This window comes from Paramormyrops kingsleyae, chromosome 8 (genome assembly GCF_048594095.1).
Source record: "Paramormyrops kingsleyae isolate MSU_618 chromosome 8, PKINGS_0.4, whole genome shotgun sequence".
Taxonomy (NCBI): Eukaryota; Metazoa; Chordata; class Actinopteri; order Osteoglossiformes; family Mormyridae; genus Paramormyrops; species Paramormyrops kingsleyae.
Genome location: NC_132804.1, coordinates 30,682,066 through 30,707,540, shown reverse-complemented (window position 1 = coordinate 30,707,540; position 25,475 = coordinate 30,682,066). Strand labels below are relative to the sequence as shown.

The following is a 25,475-nucleotide window of genomic DNA, read 5'->3' as shown; positions in this document are numbered from 1 at the left end:
GAGATTTCACCATTCTTGGAATGTGGATCTGAGAATCTGGGAAGATGCGTGAGAGAAGATGTCCATCTGTGTGGATTTCTTTTCATAGGCCTCCTGGAAAAATCCAGAGTGATATTTCAGCAACCTGGAGAGAGGAGCTACCACATCTACTATCAGATCTTGTCCCAGAAGAAGCCAGAGCTCCAGGGTACGAGGACCTAAGACCAGCATAGCAACAACCTTCTTTGGGATTTTTACAGCAATGGTGTTATGACATGCATGATTAAATTTCGTAAAATTTTTGGTCTCTTTAACCGAATGCCTAACACCACTCCCACCATTCTTTTTGTAGACCTGCTGCTGGTGTCCTCCAACCCCTATGACTAGAATTAAAATTAGAATTAGGTGATCAGTGGTCATTGTCAACACACCACAGCACACAGTGCGCAACAACGAAATGTGTCCTCTGCATTTAACCCATATGTGACTTGCGTGACATAGCAGGGGGCAGCTAATTCAGTGCCTGGGGAGCAGTGCTTGGGGGCGGTACCTTGCTCAGGGTACCTCAGTAGTGCCTTGGTGGTCGGGGATTTGAACCTGCAATCTTTCAATTACAAGTGCGCTTCCTTAACCATCAAGCCACCACTGCCCACAAAATAAATATTAATCTCCATGGGGAAGTTGTTTTTACACCTCCCTCAACTTGCTCTTTGTAGAGTAAGTTGTCTGTGAAGGGCAGCCACCTGTAGCAGTGCCCAGGGAGCTGGGGGTTAAGGGCCTTGCTGAAGGACCCACAGATGTGCTGTGGCTGGGTTTGAACCAGTGACCTTCTGATTATAGGCATGCAGGCTTAGCCCACTGAGCCACACGCTGCCCCTTGTGACTACCACTTCTGCTCACAGGGGGTCACACCCGTGGAGAACCGGGAAGATGGGGAGGAGCTACTAGCTACAGATGTAAGACACCTTTACCCCTGTACTAATATTTAAGCTCTACAACCTGCTGTGAACCCTAAGCCTTGTTTCTTCTTTTTTTCCACCATTTTTCCACAGAATGCCATGGACATCCTGGGCTTCAGCCCCGACGAGAAGTATGGCTGCTATAAAATAGTGGGCGCCATCATGCACTTTGGCAACATGAAGCTCAAGCAAAAGCCACGGGAGGAGCAGGGTGAGAAAGCTCTGAAACAGGTAAGTCTGAGATTCCATGGATGGTGGTGTAGGTGGACAGTTAGAAGGCAAAACAATGAATACTTGTTGGAACAGCTGTGGAACTCTCCATTTCTACAAAGAGTTCAAGGGCAGCTTTTTTTACAGACTTGTTTGTGACTTTGATTTGAACATGGAATTAGAGGAGATGTGCATTTGTATGACAACATTATTGTATTGAATGCTAAGCTGGTATATTGCAAAAGGTGAATTGCACACTACCATGACCATTAACATTTTAGGTAGCTAGGAAATTAGAAAGATATCATGATGACATTCCTCTAGCATTTGGATGTTTGATGGGATCTTTAATTGTTGACACACGGTGCTTGTTTACTCTGCTGACTCATGACATTGTTGTTCTTTCCAGCAGCAGCTGAAGCTAAACCAGGGACCAGGGAAAAGAGGAAGAAAGCGGCCTCTTTTCAGACAGTGTCACAGCTACACAAGGTTAGCCTGGTTTCCAACATGCTTTGCTTCCTTATGAGATGGAGCGCTTTATACCCCCCCACCCCACGGCTGCTATGATGTGTTGGAGCAATTTAAAGGCTGAAGTACAGGACTCTGTAGCTACTCCAGCCTTAGCTTCCTCCAGGTGGCAACCTCAAATCCTGCTGTTCCATACACTCACCCTTAATGCATCCTGTTCTTATTTAAATGCCTCAACAAATCTTCTACATCCAACCAACCACAGTGTCTCCAAGGTAGAGGAGGAGGTAGTTAAGACTTGCAGTGATGTTTAGGGACGTTAAGCACATGAACATCACTTTAAGTCTGTGCTAGCTCCATCTTCCAGAGCTTCATAAACCAGGTATGTCTACAGCATCCACTGATTTGCAGTGATCCCTCCTGGACTCCTGGACACTGCTCTCAAGCTCCTCTGTATTTGTGTTTCACAGCAAATAACCAAGGTATAAACCCAGGGCCAACAAGGTGAGATGCCAGGAGGTACAATGCAATGTTTTCATAAGCTTTTTCCCATCTTGCTCTGGTTGTTTGCAGGAGAACCTGAAGAAGCTCATGACCAACCTACGCAGTACCCAGCCGCACTTTGTGCGCTGCATCATCCCCAATGAGAGCAAGACGCCAGGTAGGGTCCCCCTTTCGGGCTGTTCTGTAGCTCATGTTGGTACAGGGAAGCTTTAGGAAATGGCACGAAGTCTGATTCTGGAGCAGCTCCATTTATTTAAAAGTTGAAATGTTCAGCCTTGTTTGTTGAGGGTAGACTTTGGATTGGCCAATCAACAACTCTTAGTCAACATTGATGCTCTGCTGAAACGATACCGAGGTGTAGGAGATGAAAGCAGCACTAAAAGATTGACGATTAAGCTTCTCCAACCAAGGAGTCCCAATTGGTCACCTGCGGGTTTGACTTTTGCTGTCCCTAGGAAACTTGACGGTGCCCAGTCTACCAGCTGCCATTGTTGTTGCGCCTTTGTTCTTAGATTGTTTTTCCTGTCACAGGGTTCATGGACGCCTTCCTATTGCTTCACCAGTTACGGTGCAACGGTGTGCTGGAAGGAATCCGCATCTGCCGGAAGGGCTTCCCCAACCGCCTCCTCTACGCCGACTTCAAGCAGCGGTGCGTTTGTCAGTTACAATTGGACATATTTAGCAGATGCTTTTAACCAAAGTCACATATAATTGAGAAAGCAGAGTCAGAGAGTCCCTGAAGTGACAGAGTTAATGGCCTTGCTCAAGGGCCCAATGGTGACATCACTCTGCCACGATTTTCTGATCATGGACACAATGTCACAAGAAAGCACTGCTTCCCCAACTCATACAGATTTGAAGCAGCAGTGGGTCTCCTTACACATATAACTCCCTACACACACCTACTCACCACAAGCATGGATGTACATATATAAACACCCAAGCATATGTGCATAAAGACAGGTATATACAGGTATGTACATATACACTGGCACACACTGTTTCTGTCAAAACACCTACAGAGATTTACCAAGTTTATTTTTATAAATTTCCCACAGCTACCGCATCCTGAACCCCCACGCCATCCCAGACGACAAATTCATAGACAGCAGGAAGGCTTCTGAGAAGCTCCTGGGCTCCTTGATAATTGACCATAACCAGTACAAGTTCGGGCACACCAAGGTGAGGGACTGGTGGGGAGGGGGGGTGATCAATTGAAGCTTAGCATGCTTTTCAGAAGAGTGATGACATGCATGGCTGCATGTTTGGGGCAGAGAGGGCACTCCACGGCTCTGAAGTGCGTTTATGGTGCCCTGCAGGTGTTCTTCAAGGCCGGCCTGCTGGGCCAGAAGGTGGAGATGTGGGACGAGCGGCTGGCCAAGGTGCTCACCATGCTGCAGGCAGTCAGCAGAGGCAAGCTGATGAGGATGGAGCTGCAGAAGATGGTGGAGAGGAGGTCCGAGCAGTGTTCTTCCTCATTGTCTTAGTTCTCTGTGAGACACATTAGGTGCTATGAAACGTTCAGTACCGTATGGTCCTTTCCGGCCCCTTCCACGTGACCCTTGTGGTTAAATGTGTGATGGCAGCCGCTCTGAGCCCCCTTAAAAATAGCTGCCCATTGGCCCCCTTTGTTCCAGCAGGATCTTGCAAGTGATCACATCGGCAGAGCATCTGCCCTGCGACAGAGGATTAGGGCCTCCTATTTCAGACGGGCCCCACCTCGCCATTGTGGGGCATGAGCTGATGCTGGGGGTGCAATGAGGCCCCAGACCTTATTTGGTGATGGAGACATGGGATTCTTATTTAGAACAATGGTGGAGCAGGTGGCTCAGGTTACAGACTGACCTACACTCTTCAATCTCCACAGAGAGGGCAGCCAGACAGGAGACAGGGCTGAGATTGATACCTCTTATTTAGGGTGGTACAGTGCCTCACACCTCGAGGATTGGGGGTTCGAATCCTACCTCTGCTCTGCATGTATAGACTTTGCTGGTATCTCACAGGTATTCGGCTTTTCTCCTGCAGACATACATTCAGGCTGTACTGCCTATCGGGAGCCTCGGGTTGTGATGGGTACCTGAAAATTTACAGACCACGTTTAGCAAGATACGCAGCTGTCCTCCGCTCTGAAACTGCCACACATTCACTATACGGTCAAATGTATCTGGTCACTCCTTTTAATTAGAGGGATTAGCTAGTTAAAAGTAGAATGCCTTTACTGAAATCATAACAAGTTACAACAAAGCTAAATGAGTGTAATTCCCCAGTGATGCTTTGAGGTGCATATAAATATTCAAAGAATGAAGATAAACCAGATTAAGTTCAACAAATAACAAAAAAAACAAGAATGTGAAGTATTTAAAATATCAAATATAAAAATACAAAGACATGAAAGAGGTAGACAAAGTGACTGTGGTATACATTAGCTTGTGTTGTAAACATGCATTTTCCTATATATGTACATTATATGAATAAATGTATTGGGACACACCTCTCAATCACTGAATTGAGGCCCATTGCCACAGGTGAATAAAATCAAGCATCTAGCCATGCAGTCAGGTTTACAAACATTTGTGAAGGGATGGGACTGCATTGCGCCAACTGTAAAGTTTGGTGGAGGAGGGATAATGATATGAGGTTGTTTTTGGCCTCTTTGTTTTGGTGAAGGGAACTCTTAATGCTTCAGCATCCCAGGACATTTTGGACTATTCTATGTTTCCAGCTTTGTAGGAACAGTTTGGGGGAGGCCCTCTTCTGTTCCAGCATGACTGTGTCCCAGTGCACAAACCAAGGTCCATAAAGACATGGTTGGGTGAGTTTGATGTGGAATAACTTGACTGGCCCACGCAAAGCCCTGACCTCAACCCCATCAAACAGCTTTGGGATGAACTAGAACAGATATTGCAAGCCAGGCCTTCCTGTCCAACATCAGTGCCTGACCCCACAAATGCTCTTCTGGATGAATGGGCAAATATTCCCACAGACACACTCCAATATGTTGTGGAAAACTTTCCCAAAAGATTGACAGCTGTTATAGCTGCAAGGGGGGGACCAACTCCATATTGATGTCTATGGATTTAAAATGGGATGTCATAAAATTCTCTGTAGGTGTAATGGTCAGGTGTCCCAATACTTTTGTCCATGTAGTGTATATGTTGTAAATTCCAATTCTTTAACCTTTCCTGCTATTGCATCTATACTTCTGCACTCTTGTTCTCTCAAATGTATTCAAAGAGTTACTGTTTAACTGATTCACACCATTAGAGCTTTCTGGTGCGTATTAGATAGATTCTTCACACAGAACCATGGTTTGCCCCTGCAGAGATGCCCTGCTGATTATCCAGTGGAAAATTTGGGCTTTTCATGGCGTGAAAAACTGACCCTGGATGAAGCTCTTCTTCAAGATTAAGCCACTGCTGTGTAGCGCGTCTATGGAGAAGGAGATGGCCAACCTCAAGGAAGAGTTCCTCAAGCTGAAGGGGGCCCTCGAGAAGTCTGAGGCCAAGTGCAAGGAGCTCGAGGAGAAGCAAGTCAGCCTGATCCAGGAGAAGAACGACCTCGCGCTGCAGCTCCAAGTTGTGAGTGTTCTACCATGCACATCTATTTATGCAGCAGATGCTTTTATCTAAAGTGACGTACATTTCAGAAGGCAGGGTCAGCCAGTCCCTAGAGCCATTGGGGATTAAGGGCCTTGCTTAGGGGTCCAGTAGTGAAATCACTCTACCAAGTGACCTTCCAATCATAGGCACATTATTAAAATTAGTTTAAAATTAGTTTGAACCATATAATTTTATTATATCTCTATATATTGAAAGCCCCAGTCTTGTCCATAAATTGGCCATGGATTTGTCAACATTAGCCTAATATTTGAATGAATGTTTCGCCGAGTTGCAGCCTCAACGAAAACTGAATTTGAAACCTTCCAGCCCAGCCGGTAAAAACTGCACAACAACATTGTACAAGCCTGTCGGTATTTTTCTCCACCGTTTTGGCTCCTTACTTTGTGGGTCTCATTGACTGCACACCCTTCATCCTCATCAGGATGCCCTCACCGTCTCCTTTTCTACCCCTATCCACAGGAGCAGGATAACCTGGCAGATGCAGAGGAGCGTTGCAACCTACTCATCAAGACCAAAATTCAGCTGGAGGCCAAAGTGATTGCCACCTTCCATTCTTCTCTGTCTCCACTCCCCTCTTTTCCTACCTGTCTCACTTGTTCCTCTACATACCCTGCTCTCCACAACCCTACATCCACCTATGCCTGCCTTTCACCATCTCCAGATTAAGAACCTGACGGAGGAAATGGCTGCACTGGATGAGACCATCCTCAAGCTGACCAAAGAGAAGAAGGCCCTGCAGGAAGCCCACCAGCAGAAACTAGATGACCTTCAGGCTGAGGAGGACAAGGTCAATAGCCTGACCAAGGCCAAAGCCAAACTGGAGCAGCAGGTGGATGATGTGAGTAGCCAATCGAATGCGGTTGCAGTCATATCTTTGTGGTGCATCTAGGTAATGTAGCGCATAGCAACCGCTTTGTACGAGTCCCTAAAAACTTTACGTATAATTATTCAAAATATTAGTTCCTCTTTTAATATTTGTTTCATATGCCAGAAAATATTAATATGAAGACAGATATTCCATGACTCTGGGTACAATGAGCAGTTCTCTCTAACCCCCAAAACTCCTGCTACCAACTTAGCTGCAAGGTTCTCTGGAGCAAGAGAAGAAAGTTTGCATGGATCTGGAACGGGCCAAGCGTAAAATAGAGGGGGATCTCAAACTGTCCATGGAGTCTGTGATGGATCTGGAGAACGACAAGCAGCAGCTGGAGGAGAAGTCAGTTTCTACTTAAAATTTCATCTGGGGTTTAGAATGAGTGTCTCCCTTCAAACTGAGCAGTTTTCTGGCAGTTTTGACTGATATCTGCTACCGTGTTTTGATGGAAGAGTATATTCACATATGATGTGTTCTTCTTTTGCACTTATATAGTAATGTGGTTTCTCCCCACATTGAACAGAAAAGATTTTGAGATCAGTCAGGTCAACTCCAAAATGGAACATGAGCAGACACTGGTGATGCAACTGGAGAAGAAAATCAAGGAGCTGCAGGTGTGAAGGATTGGATTTTTGGGATTGGCTGACTTGGTTGGTCCTCTGGTGCCCAAATACTGAGAATTGGCTGGTTTGGATGATGGTGTGGTGGTAAATGCTGGGATTGGATGATTTGATTGCTGCTCTGATGCCAAATGATGGTATTGGCTAGTTTGATTGCTGTTCTAGTGCAGAATGTTGGAATTGGCCAGTTTGGCTGGAGCTCTAGTACCAAATTCAGGGATTAGTTGATTTGGCTGGTGCTCTGATGCTGAATGTTGGGATTAGCTTGCAGGCAAAAGTTTTTTAAGAAGTCACGTTTTATGTTGCCAAGGTCGCAGTCTCAGCAATGCCAGTCATTCTAGATAAACATTTTGAATAAGAGAATTAAATCTGATACAAAAACATGTATAAAACATGAAATCAACCTTCTTTGAAGGAACATCATGCAGACCTTGGCAACTGCTACCTAGCAGTGTGGTGCCTTCATGGATATTGCTAGAAATATCCTAGCAACCTTGATAATTGTTAATGCATTGTCCGCAGGAGAAGTCTGACATGTGAAGGCCATGAATGCTTTGTAGCAGCAGTAGACAGGTGTGGTGTCCCCAGTTGATTGCTGTCTAACTGACCTTTTCAGAGCTGACTAGCTCCTAAGATCCCACATCCTCTCTTCCAGGCCCGCATCAAGGAGCTGGAGGAGGAGCTTGAGGTAGAGCGGGCTACTCGAGCCAAGACTGACAAAAAGCGAGAGGTGGACTATATGAAACTGCGGCGCGACCTGGAGGAGGCCATGCTCCACCAGGAGACCACGGTGGCCACACTGCGGAAGAAGCACGTCGACAGTGTGACAGAGCTGAGCGAGCAGACCAATAGCCTACAGCGTGTCAAGCAGAAGCTGGAGAAGGAGCAGAGTGAGGCGAAGATGGAGCACAATGACCTGGCCTCCAATATAGAGCACCTGTCCAAGAGCAAAGTAGGACTAACATGGGCATCAGAAGCATTTTGAATTTAGGGGGGACACACTGGTATAAAACTAATATTTTATGTTAAATATGGGGGGGTCCAAACGAATAATTATGAAATATGAGGGGGACACGTCCCCCTCAGATTTAATGGCAGCGATGCCCATGAGGATTAATTATAAGTAAAAAGCAGCATTTAGCTCTCATTGAGGTCCGCTGATACTACTCTTTGTTGGGTATATAATGCAGTACCTGATATTCTGAACACCTGCACCTCTACTGTGATCGTCTGGCTAGGTCAACTCCGACAAGATGTGCAGGGTATATGAAGATCAGCTGAGTGAATCAAAGGCCAAGGTGGAAGAGCTCCAGAGGCAGCTCAACGATGCTGCTTCTGCTCAAACCAGAGCACAGACAGAGAGTGGTGGGTATGAGAGCAGGGCTGGGGTTTGGGTGTGGAATTTACAGATCTTGCAGGTGGGTTTGTGCAGTTTTAGCAATCATCTAATGCTTACAGTACTTTGTCAATTTTGTTTGCCTTCCTTCATGCAGGGGAGCTAAGCAGACGACTGGAAGAGCGCAAAGCCGTCATTTCCCAGCTGCAGTATGCCAGGAACTCCATTTCCCAGCTGCAGTATGCCAGGAACTCCATTTCCCAGCTGCAGTATGCCAGGAACTCCATTTCCCAGCTGCACCATGCCAGGAACGCCATTTCCCAGCTGCAGTATGCCAGGAACTCCATTTCCCAGAACTCAGAGGAGCTCAAAAGGCAGCTGGAGGATGAAAACAAGGTAGATCGACATTGTTGGGCAGATTCACCTGTTTTTAGAGATTACAATGCATGATCCACTTAGTACGATCTAGCTGGTGGCTGATGGTGCTACAGGCTAAGAATGCCTTGGTTCATGCTCTGCAAGCATCCCGTAATGACTGTGACCTGCCGAGGCAGCAGTATGAGGAGGAGCAGGAGGCCAAGTCAGAGCTCCAGCGGGCCTTGTCCAAAGCCAATGCTGAGGTGGCCCAGTGGACAACCAAATACGAGACTGACGTCATCCAGAGGACAAAAGAACTGGAGGAAGCTAAGTGAGTGTTTCACCTTTTTCTCTGCTGAATATCACTTATTCCATGTATTTTAGTGTTCCTTCAGATTTATTTTCTGTGTTTGGTCTGTTATAGTTATCTTGACGGTAACTTTGTTCAGGTTTTTTTAGACAGCCTTACAAATCTGTAAAATCAAATACTGTTTTTGTTTCTTTCAGTGATGTTGCTGAGCTCTCCATGCTCTCAGGAGAAGTGGAAGAGGCCATGCAAAAGTGCCGTAACGCTGAGGAGAAAGCCAAGAAGGCCATCACTGATGTGAGAGCATCACTAGCCTGCGGGGCGGTACCGTGACATGGCGTTCCTCTAGAGAGCGCAGACAGCCTATATATCCTGGAATATATGAGTGTTTTCCAGATGATATTACCAATTTCCAGCTCTGAAAAACTTGGAAGACAGTACTGAGAGAGTTCATGGAGAGTTCATGGAGCTCATGGAGAAAATGCTTGAGTAGAATTACATACTGAAAGAACAGTAGGTTAGGTTTAAGATTAAACAATGTAACCCAAGACACTCTTCGAGTGTCCCATTTCTAGGGATCTCCAAATCTAAAGAAAATGTGCCTAAGGAGACAGCTTGCAGAAAGACGATTCAGATTTTAATGATTATTGTTTTTTTTTTTTTTAACAAAGTCCTGCTTCTTGATGCCATTTTTCCAGGCTGCCATGATGGCAGAGGAGTTAAAGAAGGAGCAGGACACCAGTGCCCACCTGGAGAGGATGAAGAAGGACATGGAGCAGACCATGAAGGACCTGCAGCGCCGTCTGGATGAGGCTGAGCAGGTTGCCCTCAAAGGGGGCAAGAAACAGATCCAGAAGCTGGAATCCAAGGTGAGAAATGAAGGAAGGAGTGAATCACATACTTTTTTGGTTTGTAATTCATACTTGGATTCAAAGTCTGGCACTAAATCTAAATTAGAATGACAAGACTTGCAGCATTTGTCATTGTGGAGCACTTGGCAATTCCAGTCTGGTATAAATGTGGTGAAGCTTGTTTGGCTGACTTAATTGTCTGAATTGTACATCGCTTTGGATAAAAGTATCTGCCCAATAAATTAAATATTTACACACAACCTGCAACTGTGCTCTTGGTGACACTTACCACCCCGACTCTCAGTGCCCAAGATAGCCATTAGCTCTTCACAGCCACACGGTCCTTGTAGAAGCAAGAACATGACCTAGCACTTCTCTATTAGGTGAGAGAGCTGGAGAGTGAGCAGAAAAAAAGCAATGAGTTCCAGAAGGGGGAGTGCAAATATGAGAGAAGGATCAAAGAGCTCACATACCAGGTACCCCCTTCTGGAAAGAGATGGGGGCTCGTGGGTATGGATTTCTCAGAGAGAGACCCTGCTGGCCATACATACGAGTTGGGTATGGCTGGTACTGAACTAACAGGACGGTTCTGGTTGCAGACTGAGGAGGACCGTAAGAACCTGGCACGTCTGCAGGACCTCATGGACAAACTGCAGTCTAAGGTGAAGAGCTACAAACATCAAGCTGAGGAAGCGGTAAGTGTCTGAAGGTGAACAGAGGCCATCACATCCTGGACCAAATCCATTATCATCTGCTAGTTAAAAAATGCTCAGATCAGGAACAATCATATGCAAGTACATACACAGTAAGCTCATGTAGTGTTCCCACTACATTGGCAACCCACTTTACATCTTCTGCACATATTTTGCTATATTTGCATGCTTATACATACAGTCCCATTTGTATGTATGATTTTATCCATTTTCCAGCTGCTTATCCTGGTCAGGGACACAGTGTTTGCATAGAGCTTATCCCAGGAAGGGTAGGGCACAAGCATGGGGTACACCCTGGATGGGATGCCAGTCCTTCACAAGACCAGACACACTCGCACTCTCTCACACACAGTAATGTACTGTGAGCAGTATACAGGTGCCAATCTGACTAATCACATCTTCTGACAACATGGGAAGAACACGCCAACTCCACAAATGCAGAGCTGGGTGCAGGGATTGACGTAGCATCTTTGGAAATGTGAGGTCAAAGTCAAAAACCTTGATTTATGGTTGTTCGTAGGCTCTACACCAGTGTTTCTCAACCCAGTCCACGTTTTTGCTCCCTCCCAGCCAATCAGGAACACCGAATAGCTGGTACAGGTGCGCTGGGAGCTGAGAGGAAGCAAAAACGTGGACTGGCTGGGGTTCGCTGAGGACTGGATTGAGAAACACTGCTCTACACAGTTTACAAGGTGGCCAATGCCGTTGTGAGCATTTATACTTGTGCGCAGTCTGCAGCGCCCTGACTCGTAGTGACATTTCTGGGGAGGTGCACATCAGGCTATGCGCTACACAGTACACATGGCGTCCACTTTACGCACAACCATAGGTCAAGCTTTACTCACACCATTAAATTAAAACATATTAGTAAGTACTGGGGTTGTTCATTGATCACCCCCCCCCCCCCCTCTCGTTCCTCAGGAGGAACAGGCTAACTCCAACCTGGCCAAGTCCAAGTAGGTGCAGCACGGGCTGGACGAAGCGGAGGAGCGGGCGGAGATGGCGGTGACGCTGGTCAACAAGCTACGCCTCCGCACCCGGGACCAGGGACGGAAGGTGAGCTGCATGATCGCCATGGTAATGAGCAGACTGCACGGGATGCATTAGGCATGCCAGTGAGGCCAGCTCGCAGCCTACAGCCACCTGGAATAACCAAACGCCTTTCCCTACATTTTCAGGCAGTGAAGTGAAGTGCCCCCAAACCTCTGGAAAATGTGCGGAACCACAAAACAGCTACAGTAACCGTGTGGGGTAGAGAAAAAGAACTACACACTGTAATGACCCATGAAGCTTGAAACATGTATGCTATCCAGGGCAACCACTGGCAGAAGGGGACAGGACATGAACCTGCAGTTTGCCAGTATTCCCAGAAGGTGGTGCTCTTGTACCTCTCAGCTATGCATCAGATTTCACCCTGCTGTATGAATAGGTAACAGTCTCGATAAATGAAAGCAAACCAACAAAATATGGAAAATAAATAAAAGCAGTGAATTGTTTCACATCCTGTCCTCGTCACAAGATGCAACAGCTATATTAGGTTGCCCATTTCAAGTTAGTGTTAATTCATGAGCCAAAAACAAGGTGAAATTCAGAACCATGTTTTATTCATTTAAATGTCCATTTAGGGGAAACTCACTAAAGTGCTTCGCCAAGGCATATATCTACTATACCTAGAAAACTCTGACAATGACAAGGGTCACAAAACGGACAGTATCAGATTTCAAGTTGATATTGTTACCATTTTATTTCCCACCCCCCATAAATTTACAAATAAAGTTAAATAATCTAAATCCAAAATCATTTCAAGAGAAAGAGACATTAGCATGATGCAAAATAGCATTTCTGCGGGAAGGGTCTTATGAATTAAGAGGTGAATCAATCAGTTAAAAAGAAAAAAAAAAAAAAAAAGGAATTCAATGCGGTTTCCCTGTGGATGTGCTGCTGGCCGACTGACTTCCTGTCCCATTAGCGCCACAGCAGTTTGCTGCGAGCACATCTAACCATCGTGCAGCAGACTGAGCACTGCTTCAGTTTCTGGCATCTGTTAAACCAGAGTGCAAGAGAAAGCGAACAAACAAGCTACACGCTGAGCACCAGGACTGTGTCCTTCAAGAGTGACGTATAGCATTAGGAGAGCCCAAGCCATTACACACACTACCGGAAAAAGAAAAACAATCTGCAAGAACAAGGGCTCAGCGCCATAGGGCTTGTTAGAGATAAGGCAGACTTTACAAACGCCCACTGCACCATCTGTTAGCATGCTGGTGATCTGAAACACAAGGGGCACCAGCTGAAACAGATCAGAGGCACAGGTCGGGGGGGGGGAGGACCAGGCCAAAATTCATACCCATTCAGTCTGCTGTACTCAAACACACCGGCTACTGCAACTTAAGCTGGACATTTTTATGGCAACAAGACCTTACTCTAACATGCTTGTAAGAGATACTAAATGTTTTGTTTAATATCCAGATACTTCAGGTTTCCATGTAAAAAGAAGGAAAATGAAGAGGACATTAAGAGCCCATTCAAGCAGAATGGGAAACCGGCAGACTGTAACGACGTTTTGACAATGCACTGACCATTAACACCCTTAAGGAGATTACTGCCTTGTGACGCCCCCCATAGAATGGGACAGGATTGAAATGAGAATAGTTCACTCCACAGATATGACTTAACCAGGGATGCAGAGGGTGAATTACCTTTGGGGTGCAGGTACAAAATGAAGGGGGAGGGACATAATGACAACAACCAATGGCGTCTATATGGAGTCGTCTGGCTAGGACCAGATAGGCTACAGCGAATGCGGATTAACTGTGGGACGCCCAGGTGTGGGTGGTAAACCACACTTGGGTCAGGTGCATGCTGGGATTAAACAGAATCTCCATCGAAAAGTAGCTTAACATCCAAAGTTCATGATGTCAAGAACAAGCAGGAGGTCATATAAAGTTACACGGTGCAGAGTTGAGGTAGCTGAATTCCAAACACTAAGTCTTCCAAGTCAGTCCGGTGGCCCAGAGCAAGTGCACACTCAGCCCCGCCTCTGCGGCCCGCCGTGTGTGTGTGTGTTGGGGGGGGGGGGGGGGGCACATTCCCATCGGTAACATGGAACATGGATAGCATTCATACCCTCTTCATAAGCAGTGACGACCCAAGGATAAAAGTTATAAAAACCGACTCACTCACACGCTGGGAAAGGTCACACTGCGATTTCATACAGATATATACTGTATATATTTACACATTAAGGATTAATTGCTAATTGATTAAACCAAAGAAACTGGGAAATAAAAAGGAGCCACACTGTGAGGGAGGCCAGGGAATCTTCTGATGCAGAGACAGGGCAGGGTTGGCTGGGGGGGCCAGAGGACAGCAGCCTCACACCCACGGGCGCACGCCTCGGACAGCCCCCGGCTACTTTCCTGGGGTTCACGCCGGACGCCCATGCTCTCACAATGGACTGTCAGTGTGGGAGGCAGCTAGAGCCACACTCTGCAGCAAGCGTGTCCATTTGACATCCACACGGATTGTTTTTGAAGCGTCCATAAGAATCTGTGATGGCCCACCTGAGGCGCACAGGACAGTCCAGGAGACCCTCGGCTGTCTGGTCCTAATCCTGCCTCCTCAGCACCCCCTAGTGGTGAGGGAAACATTTGGCAGCAGACCTTACAAGCTTGCGTGGGTCCCCGTTTCCTGGGAGACGGATGTCTGTAGCCACCTTCCAGCAGACTGGGGGTGGGAGGTGTGTGTGGAAGGGGGTTAACCCTGGGCCCCCTCAGGGCACACAAGCACATACTTACAGACAGCCCTCCACGGGATATCCTGACCCACAAGACCCGAACAAGCCTAATCCTCCAGAAAGTGCTGTTCCAGTTCCATGTAGGCCTGGTCGATGTAGCTGACGATGGCGTAGGGCGACGTCCTGTCCTCATCCAGCAGCACCGACACAGTCTCCTTCCAGTAGCTGAAGGGGATGCAGGAGCTCTGGGGGGAGATTCAGCGGGGGGGGGAGGATCAAGCACTGCGATAAGGTGATGGCATCGGCACAGCCACTATCATGGCCCGACAGCAGCAGTCTGGCTATCGCTGCACCAGCATTCAGAAACCAGCAGGGGGGGATCAAGAGTTACATTACGCCGGATGGATACTAGAGCTTCTCCATGTCATGAATCTCTTTTTCCTGACCTGAAAATGCAATACACTAAACATGAGGAGTAACTAGGCAGCAGCCAAGAAGCCTGAAAATTCTTTCTAAATACCAGATTCCTCAAAATAGCCACGGTCTGACCTAGATAACATCTACACCAATGTGAGGTATTCTGTTCAGACAAGAAAATTACAGACAAGAATATGCTGGCAAAATTGAAGAACTTCATGAAAAAATGTTGGCCATCCTGTCCTGGGGGGCGTACTCCTGTAACACCCTTAGCCACCTCCAGCCGTAACACAGGCTGGCACAGCATTTAAACACCCCGATTTCACCATGACTATGCACACACCGCTTGCTATCCATTCATCCTGCCAGCTCCTCATCCGCGGCTGCTTTGCTCTGGCTGTTGCGGCCGTGGGAGACGGGGCAGGCCAGCTCACAGTTTGATCTGTCCTTCATAGTGCTCCTTTTCCAGGCAGTTCCTGCTCACAGGTGCACGTTTGTTCATTATCTTACCCAATCAGCGGTGAATAATGTCTACTTTTCAGAGCGAGCGTGAATATGGTCTGTAGAGCAGGATCGCTCACACCCCGGCCCGGTACTGTATATTCACACGGACGGGGAACGGCGCCCAGCACAGCCGCCTGAGAGGGCATGGGGCCGGCAGCCCGGGTCCTCGCACTCACATTCTCCAGGCAGGTGCTGTCCTTGTCCTTGTTGAGGTAGTGCCGCTGCCAGAAGCAGAGCAGCTGGTGGAAGTTGTTCAGCAGACAGCCTGGGTACCTCTCAGTGTATTCCTTCTCCCGCAGGGCGCCCAGGTACCAGGCCAGGCGGCCATGACGGCGTGCCAGCATCAGGATCACCAGGCTGGTGTTCAGGCAGCTCACATTCTCCTGGGGGGGGGGGGGAATCACATGACACAGTTTGAATGTGTGCACATACTGCAGGTGCATGTTTGTAGTTCGGACCCAGACACGCCAGGACAGACAGACACCAGCATCCAACAGAGGATGCAGACGGTCAGATGTGTGTCATGTGCAGCCCTGACCCAGATAAGCGGATAGAAGAAGGAGGGATGGAGGGAGATAGGAGGGGAGCGAACGGCAGCGGAGGGCCTTGCCTGTGTCAGCGTCTGCACATTGATGATGTTGATGAGCCTGAAGAGGAAGGCCAGCCGGTTCTCCACGCGAGCCAGGTGGGACAGCAGGTGACACTGGGAGAGCGTCTCCACCACTGAGGACAGAGTGAGGGACACCTCTCAGTGCAAAGGGCATCAGGCAGAACACACCAGACCCCCCCCCCACTATGCCGAAAGGCCTGCGGGGCAAGGAGAGGTCAGGGTCCAGGAAGATCCCTGCATCTGGACACCGGAGCAGGAGCAAAGGACAAATTTTTCCATCCTATTCTTTCCCTCGAGTTTGTCCGTCTTTTCCTTAAAATCAAGACTGGCACACTTACGGAAAGCACAGATAAAAACTACACATAGAGCATCACCGATCTCCCACCATCACTGTCTCATGCTGGTTCATTACAAATCCTGCACTATCCTGGTTGGCTGCATCATTTTCACCTACACTGTCACGCCAACCCCCCCGGCTCCAGGCCGCCCCGTACCTTTGACATCCTCCGACTGGCTCTCAAACCGGTCCAGCGACAGGACGATGCATCGCACTAACATGTTGGAGTCCACCAAGGAGCTGTTAATCTGCGTCAGAAAGACCTGAAACTGCAAACAGGTAGGGTGGGATGGGGGTGAGGCGGCGGGGCGGGGTCGATGTGCAGGCCGAGCAGGCGGGGATGAGGGCCCACCTTCTCTTCCGTGTTGACGTATCGGTCGAACCTCTGGAAGGCATCGATGTTGAACTTCATGAGCTCGCCCAGAAGGTCGAAGTAGCTCTGCAGCACATCGCGGGACTTGCACCCGCTGTCAATGATGCAGAACAGGATGTGCTGCCACAGAAATGGCTCGTGAGGAAGGGAGCAGCGGCACATGTGATGGCGCATCGCCATGGCGACGGTGGCATTGAGGGCGCCCTCACCTCCAGCAGACCCCTCTTCAGCAGGAACACCTGGTCGGCGTAGGACGTGGCCCCCCGGAGGAAGCTCTCCACGGCTCGGGCCTGCCAGAACCTGCAGGGAATCAACACGTACGGCTCCAGGAATCACATGGGCTGGTCACGTCTTGCTGTCAGTTCTGCCACCAGGGCAGTATTTATACCACCCAAACCACAAATTCGCATGGGGCCTCCTGTTGGGCACAGACACTACACTGGGGAGAGTGGTGGGGGGGCCCAAAGTGAATTTTTGAGTGGGGCCCCATAAATAAACCAGCACCTGCCTGGCCTCAAATTTGGGGCTGCATCCCCATCCCCCCCCCAGTTGCTCCAAGGAGGCCAGCACCTGAAGGAGGAGTCTGGAGGCTCCCGCTTCATGACCGTGAGGAGCCGCGTCAGGAGACCCTTCTTCCCGTCACACACCAGGCTCCTGCAGGAGGTGACAAGACACAGTGAGCGCTATGCTGACCCTGATGGTCATGCTAATGCTAACGCTAACCCAGACACTAAACCTCCTGGACCAGGGGGACTCTCATGGTACCTGTCTGTGTTGACCAAAGCCTCCACCTCCGGGATGTTGGCCTTCAGAGAAATGGCACTTAGCTCATTCAGCTCCTGGGTGTTCAGGAGCAGGTATTTGTTTCTAAAACAAGGACAGTATTCCTCATGAACACATCTGCAAGTGGAATGATGAAGCAGCAAGACCCTACAGAGCGGGGAGGGGGGGGCACTCACTCGTGGTGGTCACTGAAGCTCTGAAGGAGCCTCAAAAACTGTATCTTGAAGGAAATTTCCTGAAGAGAGAAGGAGACAGAGGACAGCAGTCAAGGCACAGGGGCCTCAGAGGAGCAGCACAGTGTACAGCCAGCAGGGGGCACTCTCACCGGGCTGCAGTCACAGTGCTGGTTCTGAGCGTGCAGCACGTGGCTGGATGATGTGTACTTCCGCCAGATGAGCTTGTCGAACAGGTTGTTGAGGCCTGGGATGAGTCGGTACTCCGCCAGCATCCTGTGCACCTGCCGGGGCAAACGGATGTGAGAGCATGTGACCCGTGAAAACACACACACACACACGCACAATCCAGTAAAGAGAGCACGCCGTTGGCCACTAATGACAGCAGGAGCAATGCTGCCATCTGCAAAGACCTGCACTTACTATGCAGTAAGCTGGTCACACACTGAGGCAGATGCTTAAGGCTGATGTTAGACAGCATTCAGTTATAAACGCCACAACATCGAACAGACAGAGTCCCGCGAAAGCAGCCTGGCGAAGAAGGGGGGGTTCCTGAGGCTCACCTGGTTGCGCTGGCGGCCCATGAGCATGACGCAGAGCACGTAGAGGACCTCCACCTTGTACATGATCTCATGCACCACTTTCATGGAGCGTGGCAGCCGGTGCCTCAGAGGGCTGGCAGCCAGAGCACTCTCATCCGACGACTCTGGGACGCATAAACAGGCGATATCATACATCATCACATACATCTGTGTGCCTGGGCTAAGCTGGTTAAATAGTAAACTAAGTAAACTAAATTAAGCCGTCAAAAACAAAAGGATTACCACAAAATACTGGGTCATAATTCTGGTACATTTGGTCAATTACACACCTCAATTACCCCCTCTGCCCAAGCGTGGGGATTGAACTGTGCTTCATCACACTGATCAGAGCTGAAGGACTCACAAAGGGCTCATGCGCAGCCCATATTACACCCACATTTATTTCAATTGGCAGATACTTTTGTCCAAGCGACACTCGAGTGAGGATTGGGATTTGAGAAAGCAAACTTCCATATGAGCACACATGCTGAGCCCTGGGACCTACATACTACCATAAACAGCTTCAATGAGAGAGCAGATGATCATTCACCTTCACTAAGGCTGGGTATTCACACAGGTTAAATACATGAAATATCTACAGTTTATATAACGTAGGAATGCTGGTGAGTGAAATACAGCCACACCTTAGACCGTCTAGTCTTAGGCATTTTAACCGTGTTTAAGAAGCTACTAGCTAACATTAGGCGTCTGCTGTCATCAGGGTGAGTGTAACGTTAACTGAGGTGCAGTGATGCTTCTGTTGCCTGGGCACCAGAGGTCAAATATTTCAAAGACAGCTTGGGCTATTAAGCACCACTGACATCTGCATCGCAATATGCTCCAGTGCAACCCTATGTTTATGCATGGCGGAAATTAACCTAAAAAAAACGGGAAAAAAAATTACCCAAAAAGTTCAACCAGTAAATCTTACAGATAAATATTGAAATCGGACAAAAAAAAATTAAACAATTATTGCAAAAACCAATATTTTTGCACACTCCTAAGCTAATTTCTATATCAGGATTCTTTACCCACCGGTGTGGATTAAATACCTTACTCAAGATATCGGGTCTCCTACTGAACTTGAGTCAACAACTTCTTGGTCACAAACCCACCCACAATCTTAAAGAAGTTTTTAAGAGTATTGCAGTCAAATGCAAATCAGATTCTGTGGTATGTAAAATACATGTGCACCTCTAGTGTCTTGCCTCCACTACACATGTGCACACCTTACACACACAAGAAATTTATGCTGAGCTCCTTTTTCACGCTATAAAAATCACTATATTTATTATAACAAAATCAAACGTCACCATATTGGAATTTTTCCAAATATTGTGCAGCCATATTATATTACAGCAGATAGTTTGTCATGTCATGTCATCCTGATCTTCTGGATCTTCTGACCAGATCACAATTAAAGTTGGGTCTCTTCATTTGTCCACACATACAGTACTGTGCAAAAGTCCATTCTAAAGGAATGTTTAAAGCTGTTTATCTGGGTAGCAAGTGTACTTTGGCTTAGAACAAAAAACACAATTTAACATTAGAACATGTGCAAATTCTAAAAAGTTCCTGATATCTAGTTGGATGGCTAGATGAACACCGCTTCAGTTCCCAAACTTCTCCTCAGGGGCACCTCAGCCGTTCCATGATTTTGTTAAATTTCACCAACAGCTCAATTAAATAATTTGGTTTAAAAAGTCAGTGACAGATTGACTAGCTGTGTGAGGTGCTAGTGGCCAAGTCAAAAAATACATGGCTGCACTGGACGGTCACTGCGAATACTGGGGTGATTTTAGCAGAGGTTCTGAAATGGCTAAGCTGACGCACTTTGACAGGAATAATATCATAGTTTTACACCAATACGAGGATAATCTAAACATTTTCTTTGCCTGCCTAAGACTTTTGCACAGTACTGTACATTATAACTTTTTTTTTTTTTTTTTACTTAATTTAATATTGGTTTCTGAGTTTGTAACTTTTTCTCGACACCAATTGTATTGTGTTTCAGAAACTGGCTATTTCCATAACTAATGAACAATACACACCCCAAAATACTGAAATACCAAATAAGTACTCCAGCTGATTTGGTACTGGTACCTGACCGGAAGTCAGTGCAGAAGGGAAAGTACCGAAAATGCAATGGAAAAGTGGCCACACATAGACCTGCACACGCACACAAAGATCAGGACCATGCAGTTTCACCACTCTGCCTTTAGGCGGCGCTACCTGTGCTGCTCTGCTCCGCCTCCGAGCCGTTGATCTGGATGAGTGCATCCAGCACCAGCGCATTGTCCAGCCAGGCGTACCAGTCTTCCAGTTCCTGCAGGAAGTTGGAGGTGTCTGTGGCCTCCGACACCTTCCGCGTGGCCAGCTTGCAGAGACGCTCGATGAATCCAGGTATTCCCAGCAGAGTTACTGTCCAGGAATGGGGTGGGGATTCAGGACAGAGGAATCAGCTATAACCCTTTGGTCTTACTTTGCTCACTCATGCCACCCATGCCTGTACCCCGGAAAGATGCACTGGGGCAGAGCGTGCCCAACCTTGGTTGATCTCAGCCTGGGATGGGCCAGAGTTCTTCCTCTGCAGGGCATTCTTGGCTAGTAGGGTATGCTTGTCATCGTGACCGAGGTCGGGCTCAGAGATGGTGACGGATAGGATGCGGCAGAAATTGGCCAGTTGCTGCTGGTCGAAGCTCTGCACCAGGCCAGCCAGGTTGGGGATGCCCTCCAGTTGGATCATGTCCTGGGGAGCGAGAAGAAGGGCATCATGATTATGGCCACATCCCCACACTCAATCTCTTACAACTTTATACCCAACACATATGTTTGCTTAATCCTTCAGGCTTAACTGCCATGGCCAGATTTTAACAGGCACTTCACTTGAGCCCTTGACATCCTACCTTAGAGTTCTTAGCATCTTACTAACTTCTTACTAATATCTTATTGGCATATACATTCTTCACATCCAAGTCAACAGAACATCCATCAACTGTGAACTGTGTAGTGAGACTACATGAAAAGTAGACGCCACAATAAACGGAAAAGGAATTAGAGAAAATTATCTGAATGGCTGGGGCCGCCAGACCTTTTTAACGCCCAAGATGTCCTCGATGAGCGTGGCGGTCTGCAGGAAGGTCTTCTTATTCGTCATCAACGTGAAGAGGAAGAGGACAAAGTCATCTCTAGCCGCAAGACTTTTTGTGACACCTTCCGTCTGAGAGGAGGAAAGACACAGAGTCTCCAGATCCCACTGAACCATCATCTCTTTGGAAAAGCACCTGGGTCCAAATGAATACAAAGAGGACTGGTGCCTCCTAAGTGAAGTGCGTTCAACGCAGTCCAACCCCCACTAAGCCATGACTGCTTAGACTTACACATATGCAGCAGTTGTAGAGAACACTTAGACAGTCCTTGATGAGGTCATCGTTCACTGTAGGGGGAGAGAACACAAATAAGGCTACTGCTGCCTACAAAGCATCCGTCCTCATAGCCAGCTCAATGACACCAGACAAAAACGTCACTGGTGTAACTGCTCTGCACCATAAGAAGGGGGATTTCAGTAAATTCAGAGCCTTCTATACATCCATCATTTGACCACAGGGGGGCAACAGGAGGAGAGTGAGCCCATGCCCATATTCCTAAGCTGCGTCTAGCTTACTCTTCGGTTTCTTCTTCTGCGTTGACAGCGTGGGCCTCATGAGCATTTCAAGCAGGAGCTGTGTAAAAAGAAAGAGCAGCTATGAAAGGCACAAAACAGGGCGTAGTACCCAACCCCCAGATCACAGAGCAGCTGTGAAAGGGTGTAAACACAGGGCGTAGTACCCAACCCCCGAATCACAGAGCAGCTGAGAAAGGGTGTAAACACAGGGCGTAGTACCCAACCCCCAGATCATAGAGCAGCTGCGAAACGGTGTAAACACAGGGCGTAGTACCCACCCCCCGAATCACAGAGCAGCTGAGAAAGGGTGTAAACACAGGGCGTAGTACCCAACCCCCAGATCACAGAGCAGCTGAGAAAGGGTGTAAACACAGGCCATAGTACCCAACCCCCAGATCACAGAGCAGCTGCGAAACGGTGTAAACACAGGGCGTAGTACCCAACCCCCAGATCACAGAGCAGCTGCGAAAGGGTGTAAACACAGGGCGTAGTACCCAACCCCCAAATCACAGAGCATCTGAGAAAGGGTGTAAACACAGGGCGTAGTACCCAACCCCCAAATCACAGAGCAGCTGAGAAAGGGTGTAAACACAGGGCATAGTACCCAACCCCCAAATCACAGAGCAGCTGTAAAAGGGCGTAAACACAGGGCGTAGTACCCAACCCCCAAATCACAGAGCATCTGAGAAAGGGTGTAAACACAGGGCGTAGTACCCAACCCCCAAATCACAGAGCAGCTGAGAAAGGGTGTAAACACAGGGCATAGTACCCAACCCCCAAATCACAGAGCAGCTGTAAAAGGGCGTAAACACTGGTCGTAGTGCCCAACCGCTGAATCACAGAACGCTATTAAAAGCACATAAATATGGGGTGCAGTAACCAACCCCCGACTCACACTCTCAGCACTATTCAGTCACACTCCCCTCACACTTTGTGTCTAAAAACTCACATCAACGCCCCCAAAGAGGTCGAAGGTGTACGTGTTGGGGAAAGTGGCTTCCTGGGCGAATTTCCTGTCTTCGGTCACAAGAGACATGGCCTCCATGGAGAGCAGGGGTGACATTTCCTGGAAAACAGTAACCCAGTCACCCTCTATGCCAAGGACCAGGGACATCCATGCAAATGCTGATGGGTGGGAATCAAACTCACAACCTAGGGGATGAGAGGCCACAGGGCTAGCCAGATTTAATGCATATCCCCTACATTTCCAGAGAAGCCCATAAAGCACATTCTTCCCTCCCCCCTGAACATCCAGACGGGTGGTGACAGCCCACACAGGCATTGGGATGGGCAGAAAGGGCAAAGGATCCCCATGGGTGTCAGGGCGACTCACCTTGAGCACGGCGTGGGCCCGGCTAAGGTCGCTGTTAGGGTGGCTGGCCTCATGCAGCCTCCGCAGCAGGATGGGGATACCATGCCAGCGTGCCCGGTGGTCCCGCTCGTGGAGCAGGGCTTCTGGCACCTGGGGAAGGGCAGAGGTGTAGTCTCAAAAGAAGAAGAAAAAAAGAAGAAACAAGCTGTTTTGTTCAGGTTCTGCCTACCATAAGCGGGTTATTAAAGGACAGCACTTACGGTAAAACCGCGACAGTCCAGTGCCAAAATAAATCCTTTCCTGACAATCAAACCCCACCATTCAGCCGCTTTATATGCAACGCGACTTTTAAATTAAACCCACGAGCGGGGATACGGAGGCTCCAGCATCCCCTCCGACCGCAGTGGGACGCCGAGCCGCCAGCGGGCCGGCTGGAGACCCTGGAGTGACGCGTACGGCAAGCGAAGACCCAGCCGAGGTCACCGCTAACCCCCTCAAAAGGCACTCCCCCAAGCACAGCTCACCCCGATAAAGCTCCTCCCCGGCATATTACACGTAAATTCGGAGAGACCCGGGACCGCAGACCATGTCTGCGTACGCCGAGAACCGTGCCAGGACAGCGAAACGGTTACCGGCAGGGGCCCCAGTCTCTCGGGATTCAGGTTGGGGCATTTGCGGGGCCCGGGGGATTAAGGGAGACTGGACGCTGCCATCTAGGTGCTATCAGCCAGGTGGCTGTAAAACTGCTTAATAAATCCTGAAAATGGTGTAGAGGTGCCGGCCAGAGGCTCTAAGTGGCTCTCGAGGGCCGGCCATCCACGGCGAACCGAAGCCCCACAGGGACGCCGCCTTCCCGGTTCTGCAGCCCTGCTCAAGTTCCGCTTTTTTGGCATCCTGCTCCCGGCCGTTCCGCTCGGATGACTTATTATTGTTGTTGTAGTTGTTTTTGTTGCAACTGCTTGACTGCCCACAGCGAGCGTGTCCGTCGTCGCTGAGTCTCACCGACATAGTGGTTCGCACCACGGCGACCTCCCGTACGTCAGTCCCAGGCTGTGAGCGGCCTTCCCCATACGAGCGTACCTGGACGGGGCTCAGCGCTGCCGGCCGCTTCAGGCGCGACCTACCTGCGTCCCTCGACAAATCCCGCGGCCGGTGATCTGGCTCCGGCTGATCGTCGTCACTATGTTCCCGCCGCGGTCGCTTCGCGTCGCCCCCGTCCGAGGGGACTCGGGCCCCGCAAGCGTCGCCATCATTCTTTCTTCCGTAAGTGTCGCGAGCAGGAAAACGTGAGCGCGCGGACGGACAGCGGCGTCTCCAGCGCCATCTGCGGAGCGGCCGGCCCAATCCCCAATATAACGTCATTCAGGAGCCGCTGCTGGTCGCTCGTCCTGCTTTTGGTTTTTTCTCGCGCGTAATACTAATGTTGAGAATTTTTATTGTGCATTTTTAAACATTTTTTCAAGGGCTGGAAAATACTATAATGACTAGTGGTTTTGCAGATGAGGTTTTCTGCCTGAAACTGTGGCTATGTATTACCAATCCCGCTTGACTGTAATATAGCTGAATCCAAATTTAAATGAGTCTGAAACGGGAAACCTGCCTTAATTGAATCATCATTCCCGCGATTAAATTATGGAGGACTAATTTCTCAGCTTTCACAGATATATTAGAGTTTTAATTTCAGTGTCCATGAAGTAACACACTTGGAGATGGAGATGGAGATGCACATTGAACATGCGCATGGTGTCTGACGCCCTTTTAACTCGATTCTGCCAAGCACTGCTTTGTGAGATGTCAGATGCCAAGAACTATCATTTGCTTTTTATCCTGGGAGGCATCGACATGTATCAAGAATTAACCAGGAGGGGGCAGTAGTGCGCTAACATAGAGGGGAGAAAGTGACGACCATTTTAGTTGTAGCATGACAAACCTGCAGAGTTCAATTGATTTGAACAAAAGTTTAAAAGGGCATTTAAAACAAAACTTCAGAGGATTTTTTTCAACAAAACATTTTTACAAAAAAAAAATATTTCAAACAAGACAATACCATTACATTGCACTTTGTATATATTCCGTATATACATAAGTAAACATTCCATAAGGTTAAATCATTCTTCGTTCAATGAAACAATCCATACAAATTATGAATGATTGGGCTTGTTTCTCGTATATTCCGAGGAGTGCTTA

The 25,475-nt window shown here is 48.3% G+C and overlaps 2 protein-coding genes across 3 annotated transcripts in view; one reads left to right on the top strand and one right to left on the bottom strand.

Moving 5' to 3' along the window:
- LOC111835907 (myosin-15-like) overlaps positions 1 to 12,330 on the top strand; it is a 28,489-nt gene extending 16,159 nt beyond the window's left edge. The window contains 22 exon segments of the mRNA XM_072715151.1: positions 882 to 935; positions 1,032 to 1,149; positions 1,558 to 1,637; positions 2,190 to 2,277; positions 2,652 to 2,769; positions 3,179 to 3,302; positions 3,440 to 3,576; positions 5,443 to 5,698; positions 6,200 to 6,396; positions 6,398 to 6,578; positions 6,820 to 6,956; positions 7,138 to 7,228; positions 7,890 to 8,186; positions 8,473 to 8,599; positions 8,728 to 8,966; positions 9,128 to 9,258; positions 9,435 to 9,531; positions 9,933 to 10,103; positions 10,469 to 10,561; positions 10,685 to 10,747; positions 11,720 to 11,854; positions 11,977 to 12,330. Of these exon segments, the coding sequence (XP_072571252.1) occupies positions 882 to 935; positions 1,032 to 1,149; positions 1,558 to 1,637; positions 2,190 to 2,277; positions 2,652 to 2,769; positions 3,179 to 3,302; positions 3,440 to 3,576; positions 5,443 to 5,698; positions 6,200 to 6,396; positions 6,398 to 6,578; positions 6,820 to 6,956; positions 7,138 to 7,228; positions 7,890 to 8,186; positions 8,473 to 8,599; positions 8,728 to 8,966; positions 9,128 to 9,258; positions 9,435 to 9,531; positions 9,933 to 10,103; positions 10,469 to 10,561; positions 10,685 to 10,747; positions 11,720 to 11,758 (2,838 nt within the window). The 3' untranslated portion in view covers positions 11,759 to 11,854; positions 11,977 to 12,330.
- A 45-nt stretch (positions 12,331 to 12,375) lies between these two features.
- Positions 12,376 to 24,665, bottom strand: trpc4apa (transient receptor potential cation channel, subfamily C, member 4 associated protein a). Of its 2 annotated transcripts, XM_023796659.2 has the most exons (19): positions 24,413 to 24,625; positions 23,310 to 23,438; positions 22,926 to 23,042; positions 21,977 to 22,034; positions 21,693 to 21,748; positions 21,404 to 21,532; positions 20,860 to 21,061; positions 20,545 to 20,733; positions 18,295 to 18,437; positions 17,884 to 18,015; positions 17,735 to 17,793; positions 17,541 to 17,642; positions 17,346 to 17,429; positions 16,985 to 17,075; positions 16,755 to 16,895; positions 16,560 to 16,671; positions 16,066 to 16,178; positions 15,632 to 15,838; positions 12,376 to 14,779 (listed from the first exon to the last, which is right to left on the bottom strand). In XM_023796659.2, exons 1-19 carry the CDS (start codon positions 24,539 to 24,541, stop codon positions 14,642 to 14,644), a joined length of 2,331 nt encoding a protein of 776 aa, XP_023652427.2. In that variant the 5' UTR covers positions 24,542 to 24,625; the 3' UTR covers positions 12,376 to 14,641. The 2 variants fall into 2 exon arrangements, with proteins under 2 accessions (XP_023652427.2, XP_023652425.2); XM_023796657.2 differs by lacking the exons at positions 12,376 to 14,779; positions 15,632 to 15,838 and having other exon boundaries at positions 15,841 to 16,178; positions 23,310 to 23,461; positions 24,413 to 24,665.
- Positions 24,666 to 25,475: the final 810 nt, after the last annotated feature.